This window comes from Tachypleus tridentatus, chromosome 13 (genome assembly GCF_004210375.1).
Source record: "Tachypleus tridentatus isolate NWPU-2018 chromosome 13, ASM421037v1, whole genome shotgun sequence".
Classification (NCBI taxonomy): domain Eukaryota; kingdom Metazoa; phylum Arthropoda; class Merostomata; order Xiphosura; family Limulidae; genus Tachypleus; species Tachypleus tridentatus.
This window is the reverse complement of record NC_134837.1, coordinates 134,233,789-134,255,454: the sequence shown is the minus strand read 5'-3', so window position 1 is coordinate 134,255,454 and position 21,666 is coordinate 134,233,789. Positions and strand designations below refer to the sequence as shown.

Genomic DNA, 21,666 nt, shown 5'->3' with positions numbered 1-21,666 from the left:
TGCAGCTGAGGAACTGTTGAAGGAAAGGAAAATCAAAGGGTCAGAGAAGAATGTGGATCATAAGGAAGTTGTAGTTACAGGTGGTTCCTTGTGGATAGAATAGTGTTTGGAGTAAATAGGGAGAAAATAATCAGATTACGCTATCCAGAGACACAGGTAGAGGATATAACTGACAGAGCAGGAGATCTAATAAAGGGGGTTTTTCAGTGGTGCATGTAGGGGTTAATGATGATATTCTCATTTCAACAAAGTATGATCCACCAAAAAAGTGAATTTCATACAAGTTGTGGCAACAATGTTTCAAGAACATCTAGCTTTGCAAGTAGTTCTTTCTTTGTTGTACATTATATGCAGTCAAGAGATATGAACTTACACAATTACATGCTCTACTCCTTCATGCAACCAATAACACTGCTCAAATTCCATATTATTGGAATTATTGTGTAACAGGATCCCACTGTCATTTCATAAATACATTAATACTGGCAGATCTATTAAATTTTAGGAATCAGAATGCTTAGTCATATTCCTCTCTTTATCCAAAACATATCTTGGAAAAGTTGGCTATAAACTGTAACATGGCATAAAACTAAGGAAATTGCAGGCTTCTCGTTTTTGTCACAGACTGGGTCAATCGCTTATCACAGCTATTTTAGCAAGGTATTTAAATACTTTATCTGTTAACAAAAGTGAGAACTTTCTTTGCCTCTGTTTTAAAGCCTGCTTTACTTAAATGTTGTAAAATCATTCTCAGGTTCTCAGCCACAGACTCAAAAGTCCAACCACACATAAAAACAACATCAATGTAGACCAGATGTTTCTCTCGTTACAGTCTCTTCAGTGCAAACTACATTAGTACAGACTGAATAGTATGACGTGAAATCCATACAAGCCATTTCTCGTGCTAAAAGCAGCCTCATGCCCACTCTTGTAGTCTGGACCAAGTTGCCAATATCCAGATGCCAGACCTAAAGTGTTGAATTAACAAGAATCTTCTAAAATGTTCTAACATTCATCCTTCATTGTAAATGAAAGATGTTATCATGAGTTACTATGTTCACCCATCTAAAACCAACAAATAACTTTAACATAACTGCCTTCTTCTTGACAACAAATAATTGAGATAAGCAGTCTTCAAAGGTTGTATGACTCCATCATTCAACATTTGCCATATTTCACTAATGGTTATCTCTGCAGTGCTCCCAGTGCATGATATTTATTTTATTGAACAGGTAGCTATGGTGCATTGGGTCACCATTGTTCAGCCAAACTGGCTATCTGATCCTACAAATAAATCAGCATATTCAATCAAAAAATCACAGAGTTACTTCAGCTGTCTTAGGTATATATTGTTCACATAATCCTCAACCAACGAACTGAGATATGTTGGTAGTTGTGCACTTTTCTTTGGGCATGGTATGGCGGATGTAACTCCAGAGTTACCACTAGTATTAATAACTTTCTCTTTACTCACTGTACTTACCTAGTGGAACTGAACCAAGAAGACTTGCCTGAAATCATGAGATAAACTCGATTTCTTTGTCCAGTCAATCGGATCACCTCGTAACATTGTTCTCTCATAGCATTGAGGTATCGTCATTTTAAATAGCAACGGATATTACAGTAGTTAATCCTTTCAGTCTGGATGTTATATGTAACTGTAATATCATTGCGGGTAGAATAAACGCTATCTACTATAGAGAACAAAAAAAAACAACAATAAACTTAAAATAAAACAAATTTCGTCTATGCTTTTGACCATGCGTTTATATTAAAACTTTATATAAATCAAATAAACAACAAATTAAAATATTCTATATCGTTAAAGCAGGTAGAAAACATATGAATACATATGTACACCACAATACGTTTTACCAACCACTTTACTGCGAATCTATTGTATTGCTTCGTTGTATTGTCCAATGGCCGGATTTAACTTTTGCTTTGCCTTTTTTCTTTTTGTATGTGTCTGCTAATTTTTGTCATATTTGACAATAGGATAGCGTATATGATTGGAAATAATATTCCATCAGACTTTTCTTTCATGTATTTCTGAAAGATCAATACATTTAGACTATATAGTCAATACAATAGTTGACAATTAAGTTTGAGATGGAATTTATTATAATTATCAATGAAAATGAATCGCTTCTCTTTACACAATTAAAACCATTTCTCTCATATTTTGTTAGGGCAGCTCAAAATTTCGTCATTACATAAAAAATGTAAAGAAAATTAAATCACCTGAAAGAACACAAAACGATTTGAGTTCAAATACTTAAAGAAACAGGCAAACTCAAGCCTTATTTATTCGCCAACAACATCTTGACCAGTAGATTTTTGTTGATTATTTTCAGATTTGATAAAATAGTGGTACTTTAGCAAAAATTTCAAACCAAATAAATTTTCATCCAATTTTTTAAAAATAAAACATAAGGTAGAGAAGACCAGAGCAGAAAGTATTGAAAAAGATATAATATCGTATGAGCATTTTCTTACTAATTAAAATATGAATACATAAAACAATATTTCGCACCCCCCGCTAGTACAGCGGTATGTCTCCGGATTTATAACGCTAAAATCAGGGGTTTGATTCCCCTCGGTTAGCTGAGCAGATAGCCCGATGTAGCTTTGCTATAAGAAAAACAAACAAACAATATTTCGCGAAAAATTATTTTTTTATTATTGTGAGCTTTCCTCTCATGTAGACTAAATTAACTCTTCCATATGTCCTCAGTTTAGCTATAATGACCTCGTATTGATTAACTTTTTGAATATGACAACTGCATACATATCGTTCTTATGCGTAAAAAATAGGGGGGGGGGACTTCTGTTGATTTGATATTACAGATACCTTATGGTTTTACCAACTTCGACACCCCCACGGCTGGGAGGGCGAGCATGTTTAGCGCGACGCGGGCGCGCGGGTATTAAAAGGATGTCGTGCGGGTATTAAAAGGATGTTCGATGTGTGTTTTTCGAGATTGGTAAATAAAATGTTCTTAAATTAGTAACTTCTTGAATGGGTCAAATCATTAAAGATTTCATTACAAATTTAAGTTTTTCTACTTGTTTGCTTGTTTTTTGAATTTTGCACAAAGCTACTCGGGGGCAATCTGTGCTAGCCGTCCCTAATTTAACAGTGTAAGACTAGAGGGAAGGCAGCTAGTCATCACCACCCACTGCCAATTGTTGGGCTACTCTTTTACCAACGAATAGTGGGATTGACCGTAAATTATAACGCCCCTTCGGCTGAAAGAGCGAGAGTGTTTGGTGCGACCGAAATTTGAACCCGTGACCCTCAGATTACGAGTCGAACGCCTCAACTTACCTGGCAATGCCGGGCGTTCGGCCACTTACTGTACAGTTTTTATTAAACGAATTCAAAAAAAAAAACTTCCCTAACATGAAATTAAATTACTGCATAAAAATTAGGTGGTTAAACTATTCAACCTTTTGTTCATAGTTACTCATCGTCCTGTATGTGTGAGTTTTCTTATAGCAAAGCTACATCGGGACATCTGCTAACTCCATTAGGGTAACCGAATCCTTGATTTCAGCATTGTAGATCCATTGACTTACCGCTGTTCCAGCGAGCAACACTCATCACCTTATATGAGTGGTTAATTTTTTTAATTTGCTTTTACAATGTAATATATTTTTTCTGTAAACATGCAATTTTGTCGTAATTTTAAGATGTCATAGATAAAAATAATCGTAAGTAGACTCAACTCTGCAAGGTTAATCACTTCAATTATGTTTATGATTTACTTTTAAAATAATAAATATCTTTCAGTAATACATTCTTTATAAGAGAGATTAACTAAAAAAATGATTTGAGGCTTAGTCCACATAAAATCTTATAGATAACAGCCAGCTCAAAATGATTGTGTGTCTTTTCTTATAACAAAGCCACATCGGGCTATCTGGTGTGTCCACCGAGGGGAGTCGAACGCCTGATTTCAGCGTTGTAAATACAAAGACTTGCCGCTGTCACAGCGGAGAACTGCATTGAGAGGGTCTGTTCTTTTCACCTACAAAGAGTACTGCACTTCTACCTAATGTTATTATAGGAATAAATAACTTATTAGTTTAATGTTTTTCATAAAATCAGGTCCGGCATGGCCAAGTGGTTAAAGCACTCGACTCGTAATCCGATGGTCAAGGGTTCGAATTTCTGTCACATCAAACATGCTCGCCCTTTCAGCCGTGGGTGCGTTATAATGTGGTAAAAGAGCAGCCCAAGAGCTTAGCGGTGGGTGATGAATCACCGGTGATAACTAACTGCCTTCCCTTTTGTCTTACACTGCTAAATTAGAGACGGCTAGCGCAGATACCTCTCGTGTAGGTTTGCGCGAAATTCAAAAACAAACAAATTCAACTAATTTTGTATGTGTTCATAATTACATTATACATTTAGATCAATAAAAAGTGAACTTTTTACTTATGACAATGTGTTGCAAAATGTATTTTTATTCAGTTGTAAATTATCGCAATAAACCATTTTGAACTATCCCATTAGGCATAAAAATATTTGTTAATTTTATGCTATAAGTACTTTAAGTCGTTTGATGTCTTTTAAAATCAACTTCGAAAACTGAACTTTGATTCTTTACTTATGTTTATCACTTTGTTAAAAAAGGGGGCATTTCAAAATATGATGTAACATTAACATTTATTGCATTCAAGGCATTACTTTAAATAAAAAAGTTTGTATTTGTTAAACTGTAATTCAAGATAAATACTCACTAAATTAAAAATAAAAAGAATGAAGCGCTAACATCAATTCACTAAACGCGGAACGAGAAATAACTGATACCATAAAATTTTGAATCATACTAATAATAAATAAAACGGTTTTAAATATGCTAGATTTTAAAATATACAACATACAGTTGTTGTCATATTAATTGATATAGTGATTGAAATATATATTAGTAAGGAACTATCTATTATAATTTTCACTTTTTCAGCACTCAGTTCTCAGGAAATAACTTGTGAGCACATGATTCACCAATAATAACAAGGTTTTAGAAGGCGCCATAAATTGATGCGCAACTACTAACGGCGCATCCGCATGTACTTTAACCGGTGTTCTTGGCTGTTGGCGATAAAATAATAGTTCTTTCTCTTCAAGTTGATTTATATTAATACACTTTTACTGTTTGTGATATTTCTTTTAGACTAGTACTCCTGTATAAGACTTGAATATGAATTTGATTACAGTTTTAGAAAAAACAGTATCTCCAGGTAAACGTTGATTTTACTTCTTCCTTTTTTATTTTTTTAAATTAGATGTTATTATAGCCCAATTCAGTTGAGTTTCTAACTGACTAGTTAGGCTTAACTTTAATTAGTTGACTGTCGTATTCATAACGGCGTTAATTTAGAACTAAAACTTGGTAGCAGAAGTAAAAAGCTTTCTCTTTCGCTCTCTCTCTCTCTTTTATTATACTTGATTTTGGGGAAGGGGTATGAATATAAAATACCATATACAATGCCATATTAAAACATTCTGCAAGTAGTTGAAATTATCGATTTTTTTGTAGAATAGTATATATATAAATTATAGTCTATACTATAGTAAGCTTTTTTTATCAATTTTATAATGACAAAATTCCGTAGTTATAAGTTTATTAACACCCAAGTTAAAATTTTAAATGGAATAGTTATCATAAAAATGGATAGCAACATTCAACTTATTTCTTCTGATATAATAATTACTAGTTATTTGATGTGTTTACATTTCAAAAGTATGTCAAGCATCAGGTCAGTGTTAAAAAAATTGCTTGTTTTTCCTCTTTTGGTCCACCAGTGTATGGGCTGGGTTAGTAGGTGAGTCAATTTTTTAGTGATAATTTGTAGTGCTTCTGTTGTGTAAAGTTTTGATACAAATACAGGGCATACCAATTGAGGGACTTTGCCAAGTTTCCCTATCTCACATTTTATCCATGTAGAGATTTATTTGGAACTAAGCAAACTGGAAAGAAAAAAATGTTAAGCTCTTAAGATTTGACTAGAATGGCAGTTAATAACATATACCCATCAGTTGCAGATGGAAAAGACTGAACAGTCAAAAAATGCTTAACTAAACATGACTATAATGTAGTATGTTATTCACATTTTGAAAGAAATTGTCAATTTTTCTCCTCAATTTAGGATTTATAGTACCTGAAGTGGTTCGTGATTGGATGCATGTATAAAGTATACTCGAGAAAATCACAGTTGTGTGATTTGGAGTCGGCTGCTGTAAGCATAGATGCATGTTTTATTGTTGTTTAATTGACCGTCAAGCAAAATCAGATAATTTTTCCAGATATTCATGGTATCAAATATATCAAGCATTAAATATATAAAAATATTTATAAAACTAAAGAAAAACATTAGAATAAAAATGTGAAAAAAATTAAAACATTTAGTCTTTGTCAAAATATTCAAGTCTAGGATTTAATCATTCATGAATTTTGTATTTTGGGGGAAATAAAAGTTTAGAAATGTGCTATACACTCATCCTGCCCCACAAATACAATTGGATATGTGTTTAATAATGTTCTTGTGTATTTCTCTGGAAAACTCAAATTTGGTTACTAACAAGAAATTTATTTAAAATAAACAATATTTAGGTTTCTAGTATAGGTTGAGCTTGTCAAATGCTTCTTTGATACAATAATTTTGTTTGGTTTCATCATCAAGTTCGTGTAGATAACAAAACATGTTTGAAACCAGTATTAGTATTCATCAAATTTGAAGAGGAAAACAAGATGCTTTGGTCTACAGTTTTTGTTTTTAAGTTCAACAAAAGATTAGTGAATAATTATTTAACTTCAGTGGAAGTTTTTTATAATTCTGTATTATTTTCTTATTTTAATTTCATAATGTTAAATTCTGTATCTGACTTGTGAAAAATTGAGCAACATATCTTTTTTGAAGTTCACATTTTTCCCCCTAATATAAAGATGCTTATGTTTCAGTTTTGTGAATATTATAATTTCATAGAACAAGATTAATAAATATGTAAAATAACTGCATTTACTAGCAACCTATCCAGACATATATGTAGGATTCTATTTTAAGAAGTAAAGTGAGGCAAGTGTGATACCTCACAAATCTACAATTGAAGAATAGGGTACTTTGTTAATTGTGAAAAAGGGTTAGCAGGACTACTATTCATATATATATAAAAAAAAAAAAAAGAGAGAGAGAGGGTTCTTCAGGGGGCTTTCTTCACTTAAGCAACTATTGTAGCTATTATCAACATTTTTATGGATGATGAGATCAAACATAGGTGACATCAAATGTAATCAATAGTAATGCTTGTTTGGAAAACAAAAGATAACACCTATGTTGTCTGTGCTTTCCTGGATAGCCATCTTTGAGTTTTCTGACAATTATCTATCTTTGCATCAGACTTGGGAAATACCATCTGATATGTAACTTCAAGTGATTCCTACAGTTAATTGGGACCAGAGGGAACCAAGTGTTAAGATTTTGTGAAGAGAAGAGTTTACATAAACAAGTAAAAAAAAAAAAAAAGTTTCTTCTAGGCCAATATTTGCAGATCAGTTGCAGGAGAGAAAACAAATAATTTATTTCAGAGTCAAACTTATCCATTGTTGACTTTCTAGTAGTTTCTTATATCCAGAGGTGATACTTAGTCAAATGCCAAGGTTGTGGTTTTACTGGTTATTTTTATTGTTAAGACTAAAACTCTTGGATTAATATGCAAATTTTCAAGTTAAAACTTGTGGAAAATAGGAAATGCTCAAAGGTGGATTAAAACTGGTTTATAAACATGGTTGTGATAAATATGCACCATTCTGTTGGAAATGACTTTGGCTTAACACAACAGAAAGGGCTGTCTTCACTTGACCACCCTAGAGAAAATAAAAATATGAATTCACCATTTATTTTTGAGAAAATCATCAATTCCTCTTTTACATTTTTCTGGTCTCCATTATTGCTGTTGACAACTGATTCCACAAGCCAGTAAACCTGTTATTAAACTAAAACTCTGTTAATAGTAGACTGTCCTGTACTTTCCCAAATCTTAAACATGTTTTCTCTTGTCTTGTTATTTTCAAGGTACATCATAATGAAATTACAGGTCTTTATCTTCTCAGTTCTCTGGGCAATAATATAAAACTTCAGTTAAATCATTTCTTACCATTCTTTTTCTTTTTTTGCAAGAAAAAGCTAATATATCTTAATCTGCCTCTATAAGATCGTCCTTTTATCTTTGTAATCATTCCAATAAGCTATCCATTCTTAGATAAGGACACCTCAAAATTGTACACAGGATTTCAAGTGAGGCCTAACTGCTGACTTGAGAAATAATTTTCTTTTAAATTGTACTTAATAACTGTAAATAGTCCCTAAAATTATGTAAGGTTTACTACCAGAAGTACTGCTTCAGTGACTTAACCACTGTGTCAACATATTTTCGAGTTATTCTAATTTGGTTTCCATCTGTATTAAATGTTATTTAAATTTGTGATAACCCAAATATATTACTGTGCACTACTATAATTAAATCATTTGTCAAATACTTGTCCAAATTATGAAATAAACCAAGTTATTTTCTAATGATATGTTTATTGTTTTTCTGTTTGCTGAGGAACTTTGTGGTTTATTTGGTCATTGATATGGACCACTGTATAAACAATAAACTTTTGAAACTTGCTGATGAGACTAAACTACTGAATGAGTTTAACTCTGTATCATTATTATTTTTTTTATTTTTTTTTTTACTGCAGAAGGAAGTAAAAGCATTATTGAATGGGCTGATATTTAGAAAATTAGTTTCGACATTGATGGTATATTTGGAGTATGAATGTGTGGAAAGATGAGATATGTAAGAGTGATATTAGTTTTGTGGATAGAAAGGTTTTGACTTTTCAAAAATGGTAAAAAGAGCAGAATGGAAGTTTATCACTGTAAAACACACTGAGGCTAGAAGGTACCTCTCTAGATCTAATGTTTTTTATTGTTTTAATCTAGTTTTTGCTTGTGTTAGTTGTATCCATTAAACTGTTTTTCAAACACAGAATTAGGCAATGCTCATCAGGTTAGCACAGAATTCAGGTTTTTATTATATAGTCTGAATATTAATGTTATGCTGGGCAACATTTATTGATTCTTCTGGCCTGAAATGTTTTTGCCATCATCTCTCAATTGTTTATAACTGTTGAGGTTTACAGATCAAAAAAATGTTGATACTATTACATGTGCATTTGAACACACAATGGTACTATCACAATCTTTTCAAATGTATATGTAGTTACATTCACTACAAAAAAATATTTTATCCAAAATAAAAATCTAAACTTTGAGAGCAGTTGGACAAATTGCTCAGTCTTGCTCTATTGCTCCTTTTCAAGATTGCATGTGTTTATATTGGATGATATCAAATTTCACTTTCAGAAATTCAGAAAATCCTTCTCAGATTCAGAATGATCAATGATCTGGATAATTATTTTTTTTGTGATGGGTAGTCTCAACCATAATGTAGCCAAAAAAAATGTCACACTGCTCCTTTAAAAAAGAAAAAGTTGTTTAAATTTGGATCTAGACCAAATTTTGGGAGGACTGCCCCATACTGACTTCCTATTTTAGGTAAAAGTTTTGTGTTCATCATCTATGTTTACAAGACACAATTATGGCTGAGGGGTACCACCATGGGCTTGACATTGGCATTAAGCTTTAGACTAAAGATAAGGTAGGTTCAAGTGTGGCTTAATGGTTAGTGCATATTACACTAAAAGATTTTATTGCGAGTTTGACACACAGCCTACCAAGCATACTTTTACATTTACATAAAAAAAATCCTGCTGTTTTTTGAAGGATAGTCATTTCAGATGGTGAGTTGTGCTGACTGGTTGGCTTTCATATGGTCTGTAATTAAAAATTAGTAATGACTATTGCTTAAGCCATTGTGGTCTCTGACCTGGACATTGATTCTATTGTATAAGATGTTTAGTAGGTGTTTGTGTGAAGAAACAAGATAAATTTGAAATGTAACTTGATTTGTTCTTCTCTTTAGATGTAAAAGTGTGTGTCCAAGAGCTACTGAGTGTTTAACAAGTACTGTTTAAACTTTTTTTTTTACTATTATCTGATAACAAACTAGAAAGTGCTTCTGGAGCACTTCCAAATCAGTAATGGTGGAATAGTTCAAGACAGTTTTTGTACATAAATATTTCATAATACCAGGCTTTATACTAGGAAATGTGTGTTCTGTCACTGAGCGTACCAAACATTGGTTAGTTTCTAGTCTCAATCGAGCATATGGTTAATATTTTAATACTGAATTATTATACTGTTGTAATATATTCTATACAATCCAGAAGTTTTCAGTAGTAGAAATGAATCTAAAGCCTCCCCTCATACTCTCAATGAAAGTTCTTTTTCATTCATTTCAACTATAGGTACAAGTGGTCGTGTCAGTGAAAAATCGAGACTAAAGGAATTAAAATTGCATCATCATGGTTGTAAAAGCTGTATCCTGCAGCAGTCAAAAAAAAGGAAAATGATTTTGCCAGAATAATCAAGTACATGAGACTATGGTTAAGTTATCATTAACTGATCATTATTTGTGATGATGAGAGACCCACTTGAAGTAAAAATATATCTTGGGATGGCTTGTATTAACACACTCTGATAAAGCAGTAAAAGTGTTAATGCCCATATCAGCCATTTTAAGATATAAATTTAACTAATCTTTAGTTGGTTAAGCCTAGCCAATAATCAAACATAATATAATAGTCAGTTTTTGTTACTAATAAAATTTTTATATTTTTGATACTGTATTAGGCAAGTAATTGTTTTTTCCACCTAGTTGAAGATACTTAGCTAATAATCTTTGTTCAAGTTTTGGTGATTATTTTACAGACAAAAACGAGCTAGAAGCAGCACAGCAGTATCTTGAACAAGCTGCACAAACAAGTTTGGTAAGTTTAAATAGAAACATAATTCTTTAAGGTTTGGTAATTCTTCTTCATATTTTAAGTTCATATTTAATTTCGTTAGTACTTAATTTTGTATGTGGTTCTGAGATGTAAATTATTCGGTTTACTAAAATACTGTGTGGTTTATGCTGTGCTTCATTAATGTTTGTCTTTTTCTTTGTTTGAAAATAGGATTGAATAAATTTCTTAGTGTTATATCTGTTATATAAGAATGGGCAAAAAGTGAAATAAGGATAAAGCAATTTTTATACAATACTGATTTAACAAAAAACTAAATAGCAGATTAAACTTTAAAATGCTGTTAAAGTACTGGCATTAATTCTCTTTATATAAAATGCTTAACCAGTTATTATGATGTTTGCAAAGTGAAAAGGTTAATAACTTAAATAAAGGTGTGTAAACCACCAGGGACTTGGAGATATATTTCCCCTTTATCTCATTGCATATATATTTAGACACCCCGTCAATCTATACACTTGGATATCAAAATACAAATAAATATTTTGATTAGGTTTTGTAGAAATGTATTTTAAAAAATATAGAATATTATGTTTAAATACACTGTGTAATAAATATATTTTCATTTTATTTTAGCCTGAGTTTTTAAAGTCACTATCAGATATACTTCAACATGCAGGAAACAGTCCAGTGGCACGGATGGCTGCTGGCCTACAGCTTAAGAATGCACTTACTTCAAAAGATTCGGATATCAGAGTCCAATACCAGCAGAGATGGTTACAGTTTCCAGAAGATATTAAGGGTTATATTAAAAAGAATGTAAGATTTATCACACAAGTTCTATTTTCTTAATAGTTATTTCATTTGAGCCCTCTTCGTATAGAAAAATTAGGTTTATAATTTTTTTGTACAAGTAATATGGGGTTGGTTAACTTGATGGTGAATGTTTCACTTGCAGTGTGTGGGTCATGACATAGAAACCTCTGAATATGCTCACCCTTTCAGTTATGGAAGTTTTATAATGTGATAGTTAATCCTACTCTCTGATGCTAAAGAGTTGGTGGATGGTGTTGAGTATCTGTCTTCCCTTTAGTCTATCACTCCAAAATTAGAGACATGTAGTGTAGATAACCATTATGTAATTTTGCACTAATTTCATCAAATAAGTTCCTAAATAAAAAGTGTAGTTTCTGGATTAGGTTCTGTAATTTCAATTTTGAAATAAGTAAAGGAATATCAGGGGGCATTTTGACAATCAAACTATATCCTGTTCTCATCTCCAAATATTCATAAACCTTTTTCTTAAACTCTTATGAAGTTACACCTTTATAAAGCTAATTATAAGATTTAACCTGTTGTCTTTCTGACCTTGGAATTATACATGAAAAAACAATACTGAATGCATTACCTCAGTCATTCATACTTTATATAAGTCTTAAATTCCTCTACATAAGTAGCTTTTGAAAGATGAAACTGAAATAATACTACTACTCATTTTACATAGTGTCTTTTAATTACTGAAATATAAAAATGTGCCAGTTGTTTGTATCTGAAAATAGTGGTTTAAATTTATGAATACTGCTATTTCTCATTAGGTTATGTTTAATAGTTTTGTCTACAGAATTTATTTTGGTTTGTAACCTTCCTTTTTTCAGGTCTTGTCATCCCTAGGGACAGAGACTTTGAGACCAAGCTCAGCTGCACAGTGTGTTGCTTATATTGCTGTAGCAGAGTTACCACATGGATGCTGGCCTGAACTCATTCATCTTTTGACACAAAATATAACAGACCCAAGTAGCTCAGAAATGATGAAAGAGGCTACCCTAGAAACTATCGGATATATATGTCAAGATATAGTAAGTAAAACTACTTCATAATATATAGCCTTTTATTACATAGTAAACAGAGCTCAGAGTCAATGTGGAGTAAAAGATAGTTGTTTTGTGTGGGGAAACTTCACCAGAAGAACTGCTGATGAAGTACTATTAGGGCAAGTTTTTCATCTTGTGTTTAGTGTGTGTGCAACCTAAAAGCAATCTCAGTTTTGGTAATATGAAGTGCAAAGAATTAGTATCAACTAATATTTAAAATTATATGCAAAATCCTAATAATACATAGTGAAGTAAATAATAATAATAAAACAATCTGTTGCCTCATTTTATTAAATATTATATTTGAAATTTCTGATGAATGAAAAAATATACCTCTTATTTTGTTGCTAATTGCCCCTAAATTCACTCTTAAAGTGGTTCTTAGTTTATTTGTGCATGAGATTTTCTATACTTTTTGTGGAACTTATGAACAGGGTGGTTTTGTACTTTTTTTCCCATTAAGTTTGGTGTATTTTTCTTTTAGGATCCAGATGTTCTTGTTACTCAATCCAATGATATTTTGACTGCAATAGTTCATGGAATGCGAAAAGATGAGCCCAGTGACCATGTAAAGCTGGCTGCAACAAATGCCCTTTTGAATTCATTAGAATTTACTAAGGCAAACTTTGCCAAAGACTCTGAACGTCATTTTATAATGCAAGTTGTTTGTGAAGCAACCCAATCTTCAAACACTCAGGTGAGTGACAGGACCTCGTTCGACAGACTTGGTAAGCATGAATTTCCAAGTTATACCACAAGGGTAAGAATAGGAGCTATTTTTTTGTTAGGTCTTATTTGGAATATTGTGTAGTTTGATTCCTTTATCTAAATATGGATATTGACTAAATATTGGAAATGGTTGGGGAGGGCTTAACTCTTTCAACACAGGTTTTGTCCTGGAGCTGACCTCCTAACATATTGTGCTTCTTATAGTTTTCATGCTATAACTTTTACATTGGTAAGCATATTTTCACAAAATATAGCAGTTTATTAGTAAATAATACAAAGCTTTCATATGCAAAATATTAATTTTATTAAGTTTTAAGGTTTGTTAAGCAATTTTTTCATGCCTTTTTTATTTTTGCACATTGCCTATCCCTCATGCAAAGAAATTTTCATTTTAAAATAAAAATACTTTTATGCATCACACAATTTTCAAATTTCACTTCCAAATAGTTTTATCAAATATTTTTACTACAATCTCTATATGGACTCAGTCAACTTGACTGATATTTTAACCACCACATAAATTTTGAAAATGAATATAAATTGTCATTTTCATTGTAGAGTGACTAATTATAAAATGAAAACATAAATGTTTAGAATAAATAACTTAAACCTTATAACATTATACATTTATATAGATTTAATATATTTATTATACCGACCTCTCGGCTGTGTTTCACTAACAATAGAGAAATTACAGTGACGCAGTACATGTGCATTCATGTTACTGTATCCTATTATACAAAACTGACCTTTAGTATAAAGTGACCTATCTTGACTGTAGGTTGCTAAGCCTTAAGAAGTTCTGTATTTGGAGCATGTGAAATGAAATAATTATTTTTTAGGTTTTATATATGCACATTTGAATAACCAAAAAAAATCATAAATTACTTCATTAATACCATGGAGTTCTATTATAATTTAAGTTTAATAACTAAGTTGTATTTCTATCTAAAGGCTCAACTTACTAGCACAAAGGTTTGTCTCGAAAGAAAGAGCATGCTATTATATTTGAAAATGGCTGAGAAAATCACTAATGGTAAATTTTGATTTTCTGATTGGTTATTCACATATCATAGAAGTAAGTGTATAAAAAGGACCATTTCCAAAAATGGAAAGAAGTGAGCAGGGACCATTATGTTTGATTCACTAAATGTAGTGATAGCTCAGCAAGTAGAAAAGAGGTTTTAATTTTACATTCTATCTTGTCAATACGAGGGCTGTTCAAAAAATACGCGGACTGACGTCATAAAACAAAATGAACTTTATTTAGAAGTTACAGGTCTGGGACTCCTTCAAAGTACTCTCCTCCCCAACGCACACACTTATCCCAACTGTGTTTCCACTTGTTGAAACAGTCCTGGTACGCTTCTTTTGTAATGTCCTCCAGCTCCTTCGTCGCATTTGCCTTAATCTCGGGAATCGTCTCAAATCTTCTTCCTTTCAAGGGTCTTTTGAGTTTGGGGAACAAGAAAAAATCGCAAGGAGCAAGGTCAGGTGAGTAGGGGGGGGGGAGAACAGTGATCGAGTGTTTGGCCAAAAACTCACGAGTTCTGAGGCACAAATTTTGCAGCAACGTGGTGTATCTTCAGTTTTTCGGTCAAAATCTTGTAACAAGATCCAACTGATATCCCACACTCTTCAGCAAGCTCCCTGACAGTCAGACGTGGATTTGCCCGCGCCAGGGTGTTGATTTTGTCGACGTGTGGGTCGTCAGTTGACGTGGAAGGACGTCTAGGATGCTCATCATCTTCAATGGACTGTCGACCATCCTTAAAACATTCATGTTACTTGAAACATGCCGTACGCTTCATAGCAACATCACCGTAAGCCGTGTTAAGCATAGCAAAAGTTTCAGTCGCAGATTTTCCAAGTTTAACACAAAATTTCACAGCAAGTCGTTGCTCCTTCAGGTCATTCATTCTGAAATCCGCCAAACGAAAAAAATTGCACTTCACTTAAAACCACGTAGCTAATACACAAATAAAGATATCTACAATCGGGAAATGGCATCGTAATGAGCTGATCTGTGCGAACCTAGCGACACCAAGCAGATTCCTCTGGAACCAACTGGAGCCGCGCAATTCAAACAGTTCGCATATTTTTTGAACAGCCCTCGTATTGTAGTTTGGAGTCCTAATTTGTACAAAGCTATTGTCTTTGTATTTTGACATCACAAACATTTAATTTGAACCAGTGCTGCATTCATCATGCCACACAAAAATCAATGTTTGGGTGTGTTTGTTTAGTATTTACTTTTAAATTAAGAAATTAAATAATGTATAATATGAAAATTTGAATTATAAGCTACAGCATGATACTAAACTTAAGAATAATCTAAATTCCTAAAATAGTTCAATAAAATTTTGATTGGAAGTCAACAAACACTGGCATGGCTTTTAACCTGTGACCTGTCTAGAAAAGGTTAAGAGTATGGTTCTGGGAATAGAAGGATTATCAGTAAGTTAAAGATTTATTATTTTCTTTCAGGACAGAAGATTATAAGAATGCTCCTTAGAGTTTAGTACATTATTCAGGTTATCAGCAGGATATAGGCCTAAAATTTCATTGTGTATTCTGAAAAAAATAAGATGAGATTACACAAGTTTATCATTTGGAAAAAATAGCTAATCCTCCAGTTAAAAGTTTTTTTCTAATATGTGGTTAATCATGTATGGAATGAGTTTGTCAGTAGTAGTGAAGGCTGGAACATTAATGCAACAGGTCACATGTCATTTTATTGCATTTCTTGATTTGCATTCCAAATTTTATTGAACTACTATTTTATTAATTTATACCAATAAGTTTAGTATCAAATTGTAGATTAGGATTTAGATTTTAGTATTTAGTAAGTTGATTTGTTAATTTAAAAGTGAATAGTTAAAGAACACGTGTAAATACAGATTTTTGTGAGTCGTGGTATGTTGAATGCAACACTAGTTCAGATTAGTTGTTTTTGACGCCAAAATACAAAATCTGTTTTGTATAAATCAGGAGTTCAAATTACCAATACTGACAAGCTAGAATCTAAAGTAAGAATCTCGTATCTTATTTTGCTGAGATATGGTTTATGTACTAAATCCACCAGTGGCCCTGTTCATCTTTTTCATTTTTGGAAACGGACCCTTATATACAGTTGTTTCAATATATGATGTTCATATCCAGTCGACAGCCTAGAATGTTTGCATAGTGGTTTTATCAGCCGTTTCAATCTGTTAGAATGTCTCCTCCTTTCAAACCAGTATTACAAATAGGTAGACTGTGTCTTTAATCTGCTTGAAATTTTATTTTTTAGGCCTAAATGCATCTTTGTTACCAAGCTTGACAAATTATAATGGAATTCTTTGATACCGATATAGTAATTTGATTATTTGGTTTTCAAATATACAAAAATTGAATCAAAAATTTTGCTTCACACATTCCACATGCACAGTTTTAAAAGGCTTAGCAACCTATGTCCAGCAACAACCAAGTAAAAAGGTCATAACTAGAAGAGGTAATTGTTTGCCTTACTTCTCTACCATTCTACATTTTAAGAAAAATTTAACTTATTTGTAAATAGTAATAACGTGTATACATGTATAATGTATGATAAATGAAATGTGATTTGTATATTACAAAATTATTACTAGTCCACTAAAACACAGCCAAAACAGGGTTGTTTTATAAAGACTAAAGGTTAATTTTGTGTTATTAGATATGATAATGTGAGTGAACGTGTACCACATCAATGCAAGTTCTGTAATGTTAACTAGCCATAACTGGGAAGGTCAGTATAATATAAAAAATGTATAACATTGAGATTTAAGCTATTTTGGATAGTCATTTGTAGTCATGCTAGAATGAAAAAAAGCACAATTTAAATTTGATTTTTTTTATGGTGGTTACAAGGCTGGTCAAATTTACAAACCCCACATAGTTAGGGTGTAAAAAAAAAAATAAGAAATGATATAGTCTTACTAAATACAGACATTTGAAATGTATTTAGAAGGTTTTAGAGAATACACAAATAATATTTGAAATTTTGGGGACAGATAACAGTTTTGTTTAATCATAACATGAAAATCACTTTGCACTCAGGCTAGAAATGAAACGGACTCTTTCACAAATAAATCTTTAAACCCTACTTAATTAAAATATGAGTTTTTGCATACAAAATATTTGTAATGTTTATTAAAAGTCAATCAAATTTTGTGAAGATACACACAATGCAACAAAAGTTGTATACATACTTAACATATGCAAATGTGTAAATGAACTTGTATATTATATCAAGCCCATCTCAACAGAGTTTAATGGGTAAATCTGTTTCTTAAAGTGAAACTTAGATATTTTTTTTCCGTATGGGTGGTTGTGCAAGGATAGCATTTAAGAATCAAATAGTCCTTTGTTCTTTAGTGTTATTTTCAAGAGTTTGAATAGTTTCTTCTTTTTAGTGATTTAAAAAAAATTGGAAATTTTATACCGGAAAATGTGGCACTGGAATTGTCTAACTGTTACATCTTAAGCTATACCACAAAAAGTTCTGTAAGTAATGCGTCAATGTTGCTTATTATTTGTTATTGAGTGAATGACTTAAAATTCACATGTTACAAAACAACAATCTTCATTCAGATGAGTTTAATGATAAAACTTTGTTCAGTACTTGGGTTAACATTTTTATTAAAGATTTTTCCATTCCTTTGAAATGTAGAGAGATCTAAAAACCAGTTCAGAAATTCAATGGGATTTTGGGACTGTATCTTTGGTATTTTTGCAGATGAAATAGAAAACTGGTTATGTTTTATCAGTTGATTGCAATTAAAACTATGTTCACTGGATTCACAGTAAATACTCTTTAAGTATTTTAATTTCACAAATAATTTATTTTTGGTATTTCAAATCCTTTCTATTGTCGTAATTTTTAGATGTTTAAAAATTTTGGAAATGAATTTTAAATTTTATTACTGTTAACATTTAGCTTAACTAGAAATTATATATCAGTAAAGAAAGCCTTAATTTTAGGTGCGTGTGGCCTCGCTTCAGTGTTTAGTGAAGATCATGTCACTCTATTACCAATACATGGAACACTACATGGGTCCTGCATTGTTTGCAGTAAGTATTACTTTTTCAGTTGAAAATGTTTTTAATAAATTAATTTCAAAAGATCTACATTAATAAAGTAATTATTTCTTATTTCCATAATCTTGCTTAGCAGTAAGCAAAACCAAGAAAATAAATATACAAGGGAAAGAAAATTATGTTGAACTGTAACATCAAGCTCTGAATAGTCTTGTCAGAAATTGGTAAGACTAACAAATACAAAGTACAATGTTACATATAAAACATTTTGTTTGAAGAAAAGGTTATAGCATAGAGATTTGTATGTATTTATTTAAAAAATAACATTATCAGGGTTTGGAAGTTTTGATCATTTTCTCCCTCATAGATCACTATAGAAGCAATGAAAACTGAAACTGATGAAGTTGCACTTCAGGGAATTGAGTTCTGGTCAAATGTTTGTGATGAAGAAGTAGACCTGGCTATTGAAGCTTCAGAAGTTAGTATTATCATTCTGTGGTGCTTGTAAGGAGATTAAGTTATGAGGAAATAAATATCAGGCAAAAATATGAGTTTATTACTTACTATGTTTTGTTTTTCTAGTGATATGTTCTTACATTTTTTTCTTGAGTAGGAGTCCATTGGAAAAAAAAATATTGTTGATTAAATTGTCTTCCTTTTCTTTCTATTAACTTATCCTTTTTGCAACAGGCATGGAATTGAAATACAATAAATTTCTTTTTTCTCATGATTTAAAAAAAAAAACTAGAAATTTTAAACTAGTCTAACAATACATATTTAACAGTGACAGTTATAATGGAAATTGTATATTTTGAAAAATTATTGTATTAGAAAAGTAACAATATTCTATTTTTAACAATCACATCATACAGTGTACATGTTACAATGTAAACATGGGGTTGTCCAAGATTATCTTTACTTACTGGCTAAGAAAATACAACTATGCAGTTTTAAACATCTTGTAGCCCAACTGAAACAGTTTTTATTGACATGTCAGATTCACATGTGTACCAATTGTGGCTCTCAGCACATCTAAATATTTGACTTCAGTCCATATTTTACAGTGGTGGTGACATCCATTACCCTCTAGAGCTGTGCAATACATTACATCCTTAACATACCCCTTTACCTCTTTTGTGCATTTTGTATGCATTTGTAATTATTCTGCATCACAATTACTGATTTAGTATCTGCAAACTAAATGATGAATTGAGCTTTTTCTTGCATTATTACAATTTTATGAAATAATGCAACTCGCTGGTTGAAAAAAGAAAAGCATGAGAATGAAAACGGGTTGAACTGGCCAACAAGATGTTGAAACTGTATGATTGTATTTCCTTAGTTATTTAATTATTAAAGCTTAAAACAGGGAAGATAATTTTAAACCATTCTGTATTTCCATTTTCTACAATCATGCACTGTGTGTGTTAGAATGAAAGCTATGTATTGAATAATTAACCAAAAAGATAACCAGTGCTTTATATTATGAATATAAGTGTCATTATACTTAAAACTAACAGTTAAATGCAGTTACTACTGTTTTTTTCTTTCATTTAAACAAGTCTGTTAATATAAAATTTGCTACCAATGATTTTCTTTCTTGCAGGCAGAAGAACAAGGTCGACCACCCGAACGTACATCTCGCTTTTATGCTAAAGGTGCACTACAATATTTGGTTCCCATTCTCATGCAGACTCTTACTAAACAGGTAAACAATTGTTTATTACACAGAATTATGCAGATTCTTACTAAATAAGTATTTGTTGTGTAAGTGAATATTATGATTGTTCTGTTTTTGCATAACAAGAGAATTAAGTTATTTTAAAATAAACATTGACAAGTTTAGTTACATAACTTGGTGAGAACAGCATGTTGTTATAATTCATTGATATTGAAGCTATCAAGTGTTGCTTCATTTTATTAGTGTTAAGAAAACAGATTTCTAGAATGTAAGCAGACAATTAAGTGATAAGTATTTAAATGAAATAAAAACCCTATAACCCAAGCACTTTTGAAAGGTGGACCTATTGAAGACTCTCAGGTTATAGGTTTTTATTTCATTTCTTTCTAGATGCCTTGAATTTACATGTTTTTCTAACATCATGAGTGATAAATATATATAAATAGTGTAAGAGATGAGCAGGAACTGCAGGTGAGAAAATTGCATTAAGTAGAAGTTTTGTCAAGAAAAAGTTAAATATAAATTCAACTGCTATAGGAGTGAATGGCATAACAGTTAAAATGTTAAGAGTATAATTAATAGTTTAAAAAAAGATAAATATTGTTTATTCTGTCAAAGCAAGTTCTAAAGTTATTGAGCCAGTCTGATATCTGAAGGATAAGGACCAGATGATTACTGAGAGTGGTACGATTGTGGTAACTTGCACTCTTAATTGTAAGTGAATTGCACATGGAGTATTAATGCAAAAGAAATAGAGAAAGGTGGTTTAGCTTGTAAACTGAAATTCTAAAGCAGTTTAATAGGCCTGAATGGACTTTTAACAAGGTGAGTTCTTTATGATCTGTTTGAACTCTATAGTGTAAAGAATCCATTATATGTTTAACTTGTTTGAATAAATATATTCATAATTTTGAAAAGAAGTGGACTTTGTTCTGATTGTTGTTGTTTTTTTTAAGTTACTGCCAACATATCACAAACAGCTACTGTAGAAAAACCTTAGTGCAACACACCCACACTTTATTTTAATGCTACTAATGTAAGTTTCCTGACATTTTGATCACAGTATGCTTAACTTCAATTATTTTATAACCTTGTTTACAAAAATACATTTACACTACTTTTCATAATGTGTTGTATTTGATTTTTTTTTAAATTTTGCAACAAACTAAATTTAAACTTTTCCCTGCTTAAGTTAATTCAAGTCCTGTTTATTAATCTGTACTGTAGTGGTACACATTTAACTAGGCCTTTGAAAGTTGGGTGAATGGATTGATAATTATTGCTATTGTTACTGTCTACAAGTTCTGCATATTGGAATAGCTAAGAATTTACTTGTGTATACAACAATTAAGTGCTGTGTTTTGGTCAGGCATGATCTAATGTGTGGTGTTTAGTGTATCCTAGT

General features: G+C 31.6%; 1 protein-coding gene and 1 long non-coding RNA gene across 7 annotated transcripts in view; one reads left to right on the top strand and one right to left on the bottom strand.

The window, feature by feature from the left end:
- LOC143239997 (uncharacterized) overlaps positions 1–1,974 on the bottom strand; it is a 38,757-nt gene extending 36,783 nt beyond the window's left edge. The window contains exon 1 of one of the 2 annotated variants that reach the window (XR_013021497.1): positions 1,880–1,974. This is a non-coding gene — a long non-coding RNA (uncharacterized LOC143239997). The other variant, XR_013021496.1, reaches the window with a different exon arrangement.
- Positions 1,975–5,015: 3,041 nt separating this feature from the next.
- The window catches only part of LOC143238940 (importin subunit beta-1-like), a 40,560-nt gene continuing 23,909 nt past the window's right edge, over positions 5,016–21,666 (top strand). For 3 of the 5 annotated variants that reach the window (XM_076479605.1, XM_076479603.1, XM_076479604.1), the window contains exons 1-8: positions 5,016–5,250; positions 10,888–10,946; positions 11,559–11,741; positions 12,578–12,778; positions 13,278–13,490; positions 18,524–18,613; positions 18,948–19,058; positions 20,187–20,288. In XM_076479605.1, coding sequence (XP_076335720.1) covers positions 5,211–5,250; positions 10,888–10,946; positions 11,559–11,741; positions 12,578–12,778; positions 13,278–13,490; positions 18,524–18,613; positions 18,948–19,058; positions 20,187–20,288 — 999 coding nt within the window. In that variant the 5' untranslated portion in view covers positions 5,016–5,210. Of the gene's footprint in view, positions 5,251–10,887; positions 10,947–11,558; positions 11,742–12,577; positions 12,779–13,277; positions 13,554–18,523; positions 18,614–18,947; positions 19,059–20,186; positions 20,289–21,666 lie in introns of all 5 variants that reach the window. The other 2 variants (XM_076479602.1, XM_076479601.1) reach the window with 1 other exon arrangement.